General features: G+C 41.4%; 1 protein-coding gene across 1 annotated transcript in view; it reads left to right on the top strand.

Moving 5' to 3' along the window:
* Positions 1 to 15,825, top strand: part of VPS13C (vacuolar protein sorting 13 homolog C) — a 2,873,871-nt gene that overhangs the window by 1,198,448 nt on the left and 1,659,598 nt on the right. The window contains exon 39 of the mRNA XM_085648297.1: positions 10,316 to 10,375. Within this exon, the coding sequence (XP_085504423.1) occupies positions 10,316 to 10,375 (60 nt within the window). The remainder of the gene's footprint in view (positions 1 to 10,315; positions 10,376 to 15,825) is intronic.

The raw sequence follows: 15,825 nt of genomic DNA on the forward strand, positions 1-15,825 counted from the left end.
AATGGAAACTGAGTTTTTTCAAAACTTACCTGTCTCCATACTGACACCAGGCCAATCTCTGAAGCAGCGGCTTTTAACAATATGGCAGCGGGTTTTAACAATATGACCTATAATGAAGCTCGGAGAGACGAAGACTCCCTGCTGAATTTTATAGACTCATCAATTCACAGGTCTTGCCGGTGTTATCCTCTTTGTTTCGGGAAGTGCTAGAGGAATGCCAGTTGCCAGACAAGTTTGTTAGGCCCAGAATATCCCTTAACCTGGAAGGGATCCCTGGGGCTGCTCCAATTACAGGCCCATTTCGAATTTTCGATGTTAGTACCAATGTTAAGGTTATGGTGAAGGTTTTGGCAAACTGCTTAAAAAAAAGTCACCCCACTCAAGTACAGTTTGTACCGCGGCGTTCGTCGGTCAACCACCTTCATCCTTCATACGGTATTGCACATGTCTGGCATGTAATAGATGACCTAGACAAACGGGTTCTGCTCTCATTAAACCAGTGCTTTACAAACGTTTTAGAACCACGACCCAACTTTTAGAATTACAAACTTTAGTGGCTCACCTTGCTTTAATTAACATGAGGTGGGCGATTTGTTTTTAATGTAACTAAATCATCATGTGGTAGCACACTGTCATTTGCAGACCGCACATTTTTCCATTGAAATGGCCGCTAAATTTGCACAGGCATACAGTTTCACCGAGAACACTATATTATACACCAATGATAAAGTGTAAATATCGTGTTTGAGTGAATATTTACCATTTGTGGATCACTAAGTAAAGTGTCTTGATTTGTTTTGTATCCTTCTAAAATCTTTGATTCCGTCACACCTCAGAATTACAAAGAAAAGTGCTTCATATTTTCTTTCCTAACTGCTGAATGTGTGCAGTTCATTTAAAGGTATTTACGTTTTGTTGGGTTTTACAAAAACATGTCAACCTTTCTTTATGCACACCCTCTACCCAGCAAGACTGTCACATAATTCACTTTAATTCTCTATCTCTGACTTCAAAGTGAGAGGGGTTTGTACACAACAATCCGCATGGAAAAGAATTGCAGCACTTTGTCAGCAGACGTAGCGTGACATTTGTCAGCTTCTTTTGAAGCACAGCAAATGTGGCAAGATAAATAGAAAATGGAAAGGCATTTTTTTTATTGCTTGAACTTTCCCAACCCACCAAAAATCAGCTTGTGACAACCAATGAGCCATGACCCACAGGTTGCAAGCCATGGCATTAGATGCTTAAAAAGCTTTTGATGGGGTAGACAGGGAATATAGTTTCAAGCAATGAAAAGATGGACATAGACCCATACTTTATCATGTTAGGCAAGATTGTATACCATAATCCTACTGCAGAGGCTACCTGTGGAGGCTATTGCTCTCTACTTCAAAATTTAGCAAGGTACCAGAAAGGACCGCCCAATAGCCACTTTAAAAATTCTTTGGGCCCTGGAACCTTTCGTCATTGCCATATGACATGACAACCACATTAAAGGGCTGATGATACCGCAGTAGAACCCATAGCATTTTATTATGCTCATGACATCTTGCTATCCCTGATCGATCTTTTTTGTGCTTTTCTGGGTATAAAAAAGTTTCATCAAATTGTGAGACCCTACCGCTAACTGCCTCCACTCCGCTTGCCTCTACGGGTTCCATGCCTTTTACATGGAAAAACAATAATCTGAAATATTTTGGTCTGTATATTAACAGAGGCCAACAGAAGATGGTCCCTGACCACACCTCCTGTGTAATGGACAAAATGAAGGCGGATTTCCCAAAAAGTTCCACTTTAAACCTTTCATAATGTGGGAAGATGCAAGTCATTAAAATTAATATAGCTCCACTTTTAAACTATATCTTCAGGATGCTCCCCCAGATGGTACCTAGCGTGCTACTTAAGGACATTGACAAAATAATTCTCAGCTTTGTATGGGGGAATGTGAAACCCAGGTAGAGAAGTTCCAAACTTTACTCTGACACTACTAAAGTTGAGCTTCACTTTCCCCTCATGGACAGTTGTTAGTTGCCCCACTGACTATTTACACACTTAAAACACACTGAGAAATACCAAATTGGGTAACATTGAACAACCATTCCCTATTCACATCAGGAGGCCTATGTATGTATTATATGAAACTGCTCTGGGAAACGACACTTACGCATCCATATTCAGACCCAAGTACTGATCACTGAGGGGACACGGCAAAGTGCTGATACCTTACTGCAGACCTGATGGCTTTATAAGGTATTTAGAGAGACTTCTATGGCTTGGCTTAGAAATAATTAGAGAGGCTGAGAACATATGCTGTAGATATTAAGGAGCTAGTAACTTAATAAAGTAGGTAATGTCCGCATGTGTAATACAATTTTGTGATTTTCCAAATGTAAATTTTTGATATTATGACTGCGAAGAGCACCATATTACCGTCTTTCTGATACACAAGATTTATTGCTGAATTGTAATTAATAACCAATTTTATGTTGTAAAATAGAAACAACTATGTATGTCTACAGTTTTTAATGGCCAATGTGGAGACCCATATCTATATACAATACTTCCCATACAGGCAAGGCAAAGGTTACTCAGACTTCTCGAACTCCTAACACTGCTTATCTGAATGAGCATAACTAGTTGTAAAGAGGAGTGAGAGACACCCGACAGTTCTCCTTTTCACCAACAAGGGTGCACTAAGTATTCTTCTTCTTGGGTATTAGGAGATCTGTGCAGGTGCCCCCAACCCCCCCTCCCTCCCAGATGAGTGGTTCACAACAAGCCTGTGTAATCTATGTTAGAAGTCCCATTGTTTAGCATGGCAAAAGATGGAGACTGAATACCTTCTCTAGGTACTGCCAGGAGACTAGTGATTGGAGCCTCATAAACTGAAGTGACAGAGGATGGATATAGGGCTACCCTTGGAAGTTTAATAAGGTCCTTCTTAGTAAAGGCTGCTGGTTAGATCTTTGAGTACTGACTTTTGGTAGACAGCAGTGGGTAAGGGTGGAACAGCAGTTTCTGTTGTTCAAGGTGAGGAAAGTTCTAAGCAGGGCTTGCCCTTTTGTCTGTCCATGATAACTGCTTCAGGAGAGTTGATGACAGCCAGGTTCATACATCTCATGCTTCACTGAATCCTTAGTTTGGGTGCTCTCGCTTAGAACCAGCATCATGGCTACCTGTTGTGAGAGCCATAGCATTGCACAAAACTGTATCTGATGAACAGCCACAAAATGGCATTGGAAAGTGAACCAACCCAAATCAGTTTAAAAAACCCTATTTTGAAAATTAGTATTGAAAGTGGACCAGGCCATACCATTTGGTCCCATTTCCAATTTGTTCTTGACCAAAGAAGGGAGTGCTCCACAGAGTACTTGAAGAACTGTTGTGTGAAGAGGTTTGGTGTCTGCCCGTAAGCCAGTACACTACCTACCACTCATCGGCAAGATCATTGGAAAAGGCAGTCTATCATTGGCAAGCTCATTAAGAAAGCAGTTTATGTTCAACTCCAAGATCACATAAATTCTAACCATCTCCGGCACGACTCTCAGTCTGTCTTTTGATTACAATACAGAACTGCTACCTTACATATCACAGATGATGCCTTCAACCACAGATGAAGATGACCCCTGCTTTTTGATATTGCTGGAATTCTCAGATGCCTTTGACTCCCACCTCATATGCACACTGGAGTCTCTAATAGGATCCACTAGACACCTTTACAGCTGACACCAGTTTGTTCACATGGGCAACTCTAGATCCCACAAGATTCCTGTCACCTGTGGTATCTCCCAGGGTTTGATACTGTCTCCAATTATCTTTAACCTCTACATAGAGCCACTTGATGCTCTACTCAAATGTATTGCATCAAGATTCACCAATATGCTATTGAAACACAGTCCCCTCTGCTTCAGACATACAGTGCATCAAATACTGCCTGCACATCATCCAGACCTAGATGTGCAGCACCTGCCTCAAACGCAAGTCAACTAAGACAGAATTCCTGTTTTTTGCCAAGAACAACAAATTCCCCTTTTATTACATATGTTACCCCTAATTTAGGCCACAAATAACTCTAAGGGCAGGGTGCCATGTAACTAAAAGGTAGGACATGTGTGTTTAATCTTTACATGTCCTGGTAGTGACAAACACTCAAATTTGTGCTTCACTACTGTGAGGCCTACTCCTCTCATAGGCTATCATTTGGAATTCCGTTGTACCCTTTTAATTAGTAACTCCTGATTAGAAAGAAGTAGCTGCATGATGTTTATTATCTTTGAAAGGGTCTTGATAGATCATACTTGCTGGTGAACTTGGATTTAATGTTACTGCTTTAGAAATAACACTTTTAGAGAGTGGGCATTTCTCTGCACTTAGTGTTCTGTGTGCCTTACAGCCTGCCTCCAATACACATCTGGGGAGGCTGACAGCTACACCTTGTGCATTCCCTCTAGGCAGCCACAAACAAACAAGGATAGGTGTGTCTGAGTACCGATCTACATACATCTGCATTCTAATGGCCTTGCCTGCCAGGATGGAAGAGCGGGGCCAGAAAAGGCAAAAAGGCACTCCCTGGAATAATTTAGGCCTTAGAGGAGGGAGTCGGAACAAAATATAAAGTAGAGGAACCTCTATACTGACCTATTTGAATTTAGGGATGACCCATGAGGGTTCTACATTACCCCATGAGGGTTCTACATTACCAACCAAACCTACTGCATATCATACAACATAACATGTAATTTTAAACAACAATATAGTGCGAAAATTAATCATATTGATTGTGATATATAATTTTTGTATACATGCACATGAAGTTATATCAAACAAAAAATGTTTACAAAAAGATTAATAAATTGTTGTTTAAAATTACATGTTATGTTGTATGATATGCAGTAGGTTTGGTTGGTAATGTAGAACCCTCATGGGTCATCCCTAAAATCAAATAGGTCAGTATAGAGGTTCCTCTACTTTATATTTTGGAAGAGCGGGGCCAACACTTCACTTGAATAGGCAGTGTCCTATCCCCACACGAAGGACTGATTACCCCCACAGATAGCCTGGCAGACAGGACTGGGTTGAAAGGGATACTTGTGCACTCAAGAGAGGTGCTTTGAGGTCACCAACACATGAAACGCACTTTTGGGTATAAATACTAGGTCTCGGAACACCTAAAATCAGACATTACTGGACTTGTTACTGAAAGTCTACTGGAATAACTGCTGTGCTGCTTATGGACTCAACTGGACTGTTGATCTGGAAGGCCTGCTTTTCTGTTTGTTGCCCTGCTGCCTGCTGCTCTCTAACACTGCTGAAGGTTTGCTGGATACTGCCTTCACTCCAAGTGATTTTCAAGGACTTCTTGGCTTACCCCTGTTGATCGAGACTTGGGAATATCAAAGTCTCTACCCCTGCTCCTCTGCCTGGCTCACTGGTAGTGGCCGAGAGGCTTGCAACACTGATTTCAACTCATCTCTTGTCTGCGTGTAGTAGAACCAGCACATTGACCAGGTTACAGGAGTAATATTGCTGCATTGGAACCAGCGTTTTGCCTCCAGAGATAATCGCATGAGCGTATCGCCGCCGCTGCTGCACCTAGGTGGAATCGACACATCCCATTGACTTCATAGCAGATCCTGGCACATTGCTCAACGCCTCTTGTCTATGGCACCCATCTTCAGAACTAACACATTGTCTTCACTGTGTGGAGAAGATGAGCACATGTTGCTGTTTGTGATCAGGAAAGATACTTTGTTCACTGGGGTCTGCATGGGTCCTGTAGCTGGCCAGCGCTTCATCGTGGTCGGCCCAAACTTTGACTTTGCCCCGATCCAGCGTGTGCTAAAGTAACTTTTGGGGCTTCTAAGCTCTTTACTGCATTTATTCCTTGAAAATTCTATTTCTCAAATTCTTGTCATTTTGGTCTTGTTTTGTTCAGAATATAATTATCAATTTTTATAAACCCCTGTGGAGTCTTTTTGTCGTGTATTCATTGAGTTTCTGTGTGTTTCACAAATACTTTACTTATTGCCTTTTCAGATAAGCCTGACTTCTCTGTGCTAAGCTACCAGAGGGTGAGTGCAGGTTATTTTTTAGCGTGTGTCTAGCTTACCCTGACTAGAGTGGTGGTTCATGCCTGACCTTGGTGCATACCTCAGCCAATCAGGAATCCCATTTCTAACATGCAGTTTCTGTATTGAGCTAAGTGAGGAAGCTAACCATCGGAACATCATTATGCTGTCCAGCGTTCTCGCCACAGACCAAGAAGGTTTGGTGTTATTGGCGCCCGAAAAATAAACAAAGTGATGGGAGGAATGCTTACAAATAGTCTAACAACTGACAACCACTTGAGTTAACATTCCACCCCTCATTTTCTGCCCACCATGCCACCTCAGAATAGGCCTAGCTATATGCAAACCAATCTTTGTCCTGCTCCAGTAGCAACAGCCCAGCACAAACTGCCAAGCCAAATCCTCTCTGAAACTGAAAAAAATTCACTTCAAGACCAGTTTAAACCATTCTGGTCTTTTAAGTTGGATGAATCTTGATTTCAGTGACACCCATGTCTGGCAATACCCACGGCTTCTCAGGATGTTACATTAAATATGCAAAAGGTGATGGTAGAAATACTTGATATAGTCTAACTGCTGGCAATCACTTGGTGTAGTTTTCCAGCGCATAATTTTTTTGCCCACTATGCCACCTCAGATTAGACCCAGGCATGTGCAAATCAGTACATCTGCTTTTGTGTTTTCGATGTTACCACTACCTGACCATGGTGTTCACCTATAAAGAACCATCTACAGTGGCCCGGAAACTAAAACTTCCGAAGATGAGCACTCTTCTGCACTTGCTGCTGACCGCATGCATCTGTCTGCACTGGCCCAAAGGCTGCAGCTGCCAAAGATGAGCACCAGCCAGCACCAGCCTAGAAACGGTCAAAGAAAAGCACCTATTTATATTACCTAATCTGTACTCGCCCAGTAACTGCAACTGCCAAACACAGGCACTCAATGAGCAGACCTAACTCACTCTTCAGCACTGTTGGCAAAGCAAACCGATAGGCTGATTTCCACGATTCCTCAATGCTGACACTGAGGGTGTGAGGTCATAGACAACTCCAGCCAGTGCCACAGATCCACAGTGCTTTCGAGCATTTAATTCAGAGGTGAACTAGCATAAACAGAGAAAACGCAGAATTTGTGCAAAGGTGAAACTTGTTGCTTGAATGCTAAACTTTGCTAGTTCAAATTGTGTAGGCATAAAGAATATTGAACTGACCTGCAAACTATCCATTGTGGTAATCAACAGTCAAGTGCACCTTTGCCCAATTCGTACATATACCTATATGTTTGATAAATTACTAGATATTGGGGACTCCCCAGAGGAAGGCAAGGGCACTGAACAGGGTGTAGTGCTTCACTAGAACTTGTTGGTACATTCACAACCCTGTAACTGAATCACCCTTTCAGTATGCAATATTTAGTTTTGCTGAGAGATTAAAGTACTTTTTTGTTTTTTTAACTAAAGGCAAGCACTGGTCTGGACAATACTCTTTCTAACAGAGTCTTCCAGCAACAGATTTCTCAGTGTTTGAATATTCCCCAGGCATTAGAATGGATTCAGAAACATTTCACAATTCACTAACAACTCTGTGCACCTGTAGATGGAGCAGTGTTGCTCTGCACTGACCCTGTTCCTCTCTAGAAATGATGCACAAAGCTCTTTTAAGTGACACTCCTGGACTCTGATATGAGTTCCTTTCTTTCCAGAGCACCAGATGCAGATCTGGAGCTAACTCTCATCTCTTTGATACTCCTATTACCTTAACATTTTTAAACAGTATGCAAGGGAAATGTCACCTCCAAAAACACTAGGTTTTAAGCCTTGTAGGGACTACTGGGACACATCTCTGTGACAGACCCTCATCAGGTTTGCCTGTGGTGCCTGGGGTCAAGTCATTTAAACAAAAACTGGGTTTAGGCTTACATCAGTAAGGACAAGCCTATAAACATAAATAACACCAAAATTACCAATACTGAGCCTCAATTTACTATCCGCGTTATTTAGCGGGGACCATATTGAATGAAAACAACATGTACCTCAAGACCACTTTTTCCGTCTAATCAATTTGTTTAATCAATTATTTAATAAAGCACTTTAATTTTTAGTGACTCCAGAAAATGAATTTCAAACACATATCACAAAAATGTAGCTGTGAACACATAAAACTTTTTCATTCCAGACACACGTGATTTATCAAAAATCTTTCATATCTTACATTCATTCGCATACCATACTTCGCAGATCCAAACAAACATATTACCGCACATCAAATCACATCAAAAGATCAATTCAATCAAAAATTATTTTCAATTCAATCAAAAATTATTTTCAACAAGGCCATAGAATCATTTTTTACCAGGATGATACATAAATACAGATTTTTAAGAAATTATTTGAAAATCTTATGGCCAATGAGCTATGGTCGACGCGTTTCAAGCCCCGTCTATTCTTGGGACTCTCATCAGGACCTAAAAGCTAAAAAGACAGGAGAAGACTTAGTACTACTAGACACCCAAGGGCTCAACATGCAACTGCACGACTTTCTATTTTATGTACCTTTATTCAAAGGGGAACAGAACGTCCAGAGAAGTCTTTAGAACCTACAAGAAAACGACCATATAGATAAGCACAGCTAAATATCTATCTCATGAAATCATGCATTCAAGGTTTTAAAGTATGCTTACTTTAAGTGTGTCATCTCGTGGTTAAATTGTGGTTGTGTCTGAGAAAAACGGGAACGGGGACATTAGTTTCGTTTTGGATATCCTAACATGTTTAAGATGGATTAGGGGCTAAACTATATGACTTACTTTTTATCTTGCTTGAACCCTCCTCACTGTGCGTATCGTATCGTAAGGACACCTTTGGTGGGCTGAGTTTCCACTGACGCTGTAATATCAATATTCAGGAGTCAATGCCTGCTTCTTTACGAGAGGTCTCTATGGCAATTTCAAAGGGGCAAAAGTTAGAAGAAGTGTACCTTTGTTTAATCTGTGGGTGCGTCTCTTTCTTTTGTTCGACGAGTCCGAGCAAGCGTTAACGACTTCGTTTGCACTCTGTAACAGGAAAAAGAAAAAGAAAAAAGTGCTCAGTTTCGCTTAGCGTGCTTTTTTTGCTCTTCCATTCCCGGTGGTTCACGTTGTTGGCTTCTCTTGTACCTGAGTTCTTTAAAGTATTCTTTCTGCAACGGAGACGATTTCTTCCCCCCTGATAGGGAGTCAAATGGGTGGCGACGATTGGAAAGAGAGTCTTCTCGTCCACCATATTGGTGCTTTGATCTGTAAATTCCAGCTGCCTCCTAGAGTGCTATTCCCATGCCCTTGGGATTCCGTGGCTTAAGTGCTTTCAGGTGTTCCCCGAAGATCTCCGACCTCTCAAATCAGAATGCACTATTGTCTTGACAGTCAGGTTTGCAGAGAGGGGCATTTTGCCTGCTCAGTGCTGAAGGACATTCTGGTTTGAGACGATTCACAGACCCACCTCGGAATAGGTACTACTTTGGTATTTATTAAAAGGGTGAGGAATCTGCGACTAAAAATCTCTATCAGAAGAACAAGTTACTTACCTTTGGTAATGCTCTTTCTTGTAGAGACTCTGTCTTGCTGCAGATTCCTCACTGACCCTCCCGTCCCCCCATTTTGTGATTGGACTCTCTCTATTAATAAAATACAAAGTCTAGGAATCTGGACACCAGATTACCAGTTTGCTATTGGGGTTCTGCGTCTGTTGCCATGCACAGTCTCAAAAGCAATCTATGTCCGCGCACGTAAATGGCGCCTATATAACCTCTACACATCGTTTATGGAGCCCAAAACCACCATTGTGGAGGTGCACAGCGCCACTCTGAGGTACTGCTGAAATGATTCAGCATCCAGTCTGATCCCTGGGGAATATTCAAAATGTGAGGCATCTCTGGTTAGATGGAGTCTCTACCAAAAAGAGCACCATTGAAGTTAATTAACTTGTTTATTGTGAATGTTGTTTGACTTTTGAGTTCTAACCTCTTGCCTAGTCACATTACCCCACTATGAAATCTTTGACTCCTTGCCCTCGCTGTCCTGACAGTGCAGAAAGGGTGTATTTCATCCCTTTTTGTGGAGCCATGGTAGGAGGGACCCCTGAAATTGACCTCCGTCCCCGTGGTTTGAGAGAATGAGGTGTTTTGAAGGTAACATATCTATCAAGTGTAAAAATGTGTTTTTATTCCCGTATTTGTATGTGTACTCATAAAAAACATTTTGTCTATAAATAGGCTGACCGGAATGGACCATATTTTAAAACCGTTTACAAGAATACAGAACAAACTATGAATGTAAGTTGATTATATTTTTTTTGTTGATGATATAACTGTAATAAATCTCTTGCTGAGTTGAATAATTTTACAAGCAGTACCCAGTAATCTAATTGCCAATGGAAATGTGTTGTTTGTGAAATGACTTCATAGGGAGTAAAGTGTGTGATAATAATTCCAAATGATGGATTATGCACAACCCTGTAATAAAACGATGAAGCAGTTTTGCTTGTGTTCCTATGCTATTTTGTGCTACAGGAAAGCAACATCAGGCGATTTGGCTTCTACCTTGTTCCAGATGTCCGCTGTTTACTTTCAGAAGGATAGCGGTATTATTATAAGTTACAGCACTTTTTTATTTTTATGCTGTTTTATGTTGTTTTGCTTTATATTTAACACCATTGTCTTCAAGAAGCCGCGATTAGGTCTCACCTTGGCAGCGCATGTAATCTGTATGTTGGCTTAAACTTCAAGTAATCTGTTTTTCCGCTTGCTATTGACTTACTTGTGGTATTGCTGTTGTTATCTCCCTTTCTGTTGGCTGTTGGTCATTTGCTAACATCCGTGTGGTCCCGATTCAGCGGCGCCTAACTACAGTTTTAGTCCGCTCTGCTTGCACTTCTTTTAATTACCTGCAGTGTGCCATCTGTTTTTGCGCTGTAGCCTGCCTCTGTAACTATTAACATGTGCGTGCATCCCGGCCGCCGAACACAGTCCCGGACTCACCCCTCCCCGCCCCCACTGCTTCCTTGTTTACAGAGTTCCCTGTTTAACAAGCGCCCGTTGTGCTCTTTTATGTAATGACGGACGCTCACAGTTCACTGAATCTCCCATCTCCCACCTCCCACGCTGTTCCATGGTTAGTAAGCCTGCCCCCAGTCCCCACCCCCTCACTGCAGGGGCTAAGGGGCATTATGTTATGCCCCTGCATTGCACGGTTGGGAAGAAGTAGGCCATTGCCACCGGGTAACCAGGGCCAGATCTCTTGCGCTTTCTGCGTAGTCAGGGACAGGCCGTGACGTCACCCTCTTAGTTAAGGCAGGGACAGGCATCAAACCCTGCAGTTTAATCAGGGGCAGAAATGGCTAACCTCCTACGTAACCTTTCGTACGAGCCGCCAAGCCTGCGTGCATAATGTGCGGCATCTGCCGCCATTGTACGCCCTGGCCCCGCCCGGAGGGGCAGACAGACAGCTTCTGGGGGCGAGCTCATGCCAGCCCTCGCTTCGGGCCACTCTCAGACTGACATCTCCCGCTCTCCGGGTTTTCAACTCGCTCGGCTGCCCGGCAGGGTCATTAGCAGTGATTGTTGCCTCAGATTCCCCTGCCCCCGGGGCGCGTGGACCCCTCGTGCGTGCACTAGTGTCCTTAGCAGAACATGGGCTGTGTGGATAAACCTGCATCACGCGCAGTGGCCTCCTGCTCATTTGGAAAGATGCGGTTAGCACTTGGGGCGGTGCGGGTGTCATTTATTCCTTTCATACCAGTGCAGAACTTGCCGCCTCCTCCTCTACTGCTTGGTATTTGAAGGCTGTGTGCATTGTAACAACACGCAGACCACAGCAGACCTTTTTTTATTAAGATGGTATGTTGGAGAGCATGTCGCATAAACAGGACTTTTTTTGCTTATTGCTTTTGTACTCTATGCTTCATATGTTTTTGACATGTACAAAACCTAAAATGCTTTCCGTGACCTTTTCGTATAAATATTTTGTACACATCTTCTATTCTAGCCAGACCTTTTGGCTTTATCAATGCTTGTTAGATTATCGTTAGGCTGAGCTCCGAGGTACCTCAAGACTGATACAATGGCACTGCTATTTTTCACCTTGATTGATGGCTTTATGTAAATGAATTGAAAGTTGTTTATTATACTTATTATAAATGGCAATAGCGCTTGCTGAACAAAACATGCAGTTCCTTGACCCTTTATGACGTGTACACCTTTTTTTGTTGTAGCTTTTGAGTACCCGTGACATCAACGTCTCTAAGTTGTTATTCTCTGACAGTTTCCTATGTGATATAATGGGTTCATCCTTATTGGGTGGATTCCATTGTTAATTACCACTAGTGTTAGAACTTTATGGTCCATCTGCTTGGACTTCATTATTCTGTTGGATTGAATGTTTCCTGCGGATCACTATCCTTGGAAACCTCTTTTCCTTTCGCTCTGTTTGGTGTCCTAATATTCTAGCCTTCAGGGGTTGGCTATTACGCCTTATATATACTATAGATATTGTATATTTATATATATATATATCTTTTTTTCCTGGTTTCAGCAAGTTTACTTCATGGCAACCTGATCGCAGGTGGTGCTGTGTGTTGCAGCGCTTTGCTGCACGCTGTTTAAGTCAGGCAAAAAGGGGTTCCACAAGTAATAAAGAATGGATCCCTCAGCACTCCGGTATAGTTTTTCATTGCTTCTTTAATTAATGCAGAGACGCCAACGCATTTCGATGCATCCAATGCACCTTGGTATATATATTAATATATATATATATTAATATACATATACTATAATATATTCACTCCACGGCTGCTTGATTAGCTGAGTCCCCCTTGCAGTGGCACAGACGAAAAAGCATGATCCAGGACTCCAGGCTTTTTGACACACCTGATGTATTTTTATTTAGTTTCATCCTGTAAATGAATGAATAAGGTGGTCTACAACAATTGCAGTAACTGACCACGACCGACGCGTTTCGGCAACCGCCTTCAACTGGATCTTCTGGTGAAGACGGTAAACCGCTTATTTAAACACTTCACTTTTCTATTTTGATGACCCACAGAAACACTGCAATGCTAACCTCATGGTTGCTTGTTTGGCACATAACACTCTCCATAGGTTCAAATAATTGCACATTTTATCCCAAGGGGAAATCAAAACAAAATTCAAAGCTTTGAGGACCAATACAAAATAAAATGAAGCACAACATTACCCAATACACCTGTGATTGCCACTGTCAGAAATATTATCTTTTATTCTTTTTTAGCATTTTGTTTTATTTTATAATAATATATTTTATTTTTATTTTTTGTCTTATCTTTTTTATTATTATTTTTATTTTTTAACTATTTATGAATCATCCCATCTTTATACTGCATCAAAAAAAATCCTATCAATCTAAAATAATACCTCAAGGGTGTAATTCAATTGATCATTATATGTTTTCTTGTTTACAATTGCAAACAGATATCATAATAAATACTACAGATAAAGTGCATAGGTGCTTTCCTAAAATTAAACTAAAAGGGTATAGACATAGTTAAAGTACATCATGCTGATAAAGTGCATTATTTTTCCTTCACTTTCATCAATTATATTAATCTAAACTGTTTCCAATGGATTATTGTATCTATGTGCAAAACAGGCAGAGCATTTGAAGTGCCACAGATTAAAAAATATTGTCAACTAATTGAAAAGTGCATTTTTAAAGTGCAATTCAATTTAGGGCCATCGTCCTCGATTGAAATTCTTAGCCACACATTTCTACTGCTAATTATAAATGTTTGGGACATGATTTGCAAATCAAAAGTGTCTTGTGCTTCTAAAGTGCATATGTATAGAAATATAAAAGTTCCCATATATTTCTACTGTTATCAGACAATACATTAGGACATCCATTGTAAGCTGAAAGTGTCTTGTGCTTCAAAAAGTGCATATGAATATAAGAGCACCCGCCACTTTGGGGCTCCCATGCCCTGCTTGAGGCATTCTCATTCTGCCCTGCAAGCAAGATTGTCTCAAAATATGCTACTAAAATCAGAAAATCCCACATCCTGAAATTCAGAGTAAGGCTTCCATAAAAGTTCACAAAGCAATACAAAGATGTCCTAGTGAGTTTCCCGAGCTATCCAAATGGGCTGAATGCTACCTGGAGTCCTCTCGGCGCTTGGTGGAAATACTGGTAAAGTACGCCGAGAGTGACCAGGTTGCATTACAGCGCCAAATCGACGCTTTGAATATGGAGATTGATAAGTTACCTAGCACTCCTCTTATGGCCAAATACTGTGAAGAAATGACAGTGCGCTTGCACCGAGATGAAGAAGTCCTAAAGAAAAGGAAGGCATGCAAATTCCAGCGAGATCGGTTGGACTATGATCATGGGCAAATATTCACATTTGCCAAAAAGTATGACAGTGGTAAGGCAAACAAGAAATGAACAACGACCACATCTGCAACAGCACAACCGGTTAATAATGACTTACCAGAGACCTCTTCACTTTCTGAGTTAAGTTCTAATGTTGACAGTGAATCGGACAACGACCAGCAAAGGGCGCAGCGGCTGGGGTTTCGAAAATTTACCCTGGCACAGGAATTAGATTGTATGCGCTAGGATCGGAGGCAGACTCTGCGCTCTGGTGCTCGAAATGCAAATACCAACAAAGCACCAACAGGAAACGCAGTGCAAGGAGGAGATGCAACAACCGGCGCAAACGTGAGTACAAAGCCACCCTTCAGAAAACCCCGCAAGCAATGGAAGCGCAAGTAAAACTTAATTCCATTGTTAATGATTCACAAACTGTCATCAACCTCACTAATACACCATTAAGTGATAAGAGACTAATATGTTGGCATTGGGACTGTCTTTTAGTGCCAGAAGTAACTTTGATTATGCCGGTACCAGAATTGATGTATATAAGTAGGTGCGCAAGTTAAAACTACGCAAGTTTCATTCATTACACAAGTCAGCGAAAGTAGTACCATCTGTAGCATCAAACCTGAGTCCACCTCTGTTAACAGCAGGAGATGCAGAATTGCTGCAAGACCTTTTACAAATGCAGGATGAGACTGCACCAGTACCTTCTAACCCAGGCTTAGGGCACACTCATCACAGCACCTACCAAATTTAAACCTAAATCAACGTTTTGTCCATTGATGTTGAAAGACAACATTGACATGTTTCAAGAAAATGTTTCACAGGATCTGAGGTTTTTATATCAAAAACAGGTCAATGTCAATAAAAGAAACCACTACAGTGATTTTGCTTATCATCAGCTTGTAAAAAAAATTGCAAAACAACGTGAATGTTATTATCTGCCAGTCTGATGTAAGCGGAAACGTGGTGTTATGGCCAAGGGAAATGTACATGGAGGAGGCCCTTGGCCAACTAAATGACAGAGAGTGTTATAAAAGATCAACAATGACAGATGTCAAACAGGCCTGGAATTTGTTTTATACCAATCTGATGGCATGGAGAAGCACGGGCCTAATAACTATGGATGAGTTCAAATTTTTTAATAATGATCAGCCAGTGATGCCCATAGTTTATTTTATTCCCAAAATTCATAAAAACAGTGTTAAGCCACCTGGCCGTCCAATAATTTCTGCTTGCAATAGCATTATGGAGAACGCCAGCAAGTACGTTGCCTATTTTCTACAGGACCATGTTAAAAACCTTCCATCATTTATTCTTGACACTGACTTATTACAGAAACTAGAGGGAGTGATATGGCAACCTGAGTACCCGC

This window comes from Triturus cristatus, chromosome 3_2 (assembly GCF_964204655.1).
Source record: "Triturus cristatus chromosome 3_2, aTriCri1.1, whole genome shotgun sequence".
NCBI lineage: Eukaryota > Metazoa > Chordata > Amphibia > Caudata > Salamandridae > Triturus > Triturus cristatus.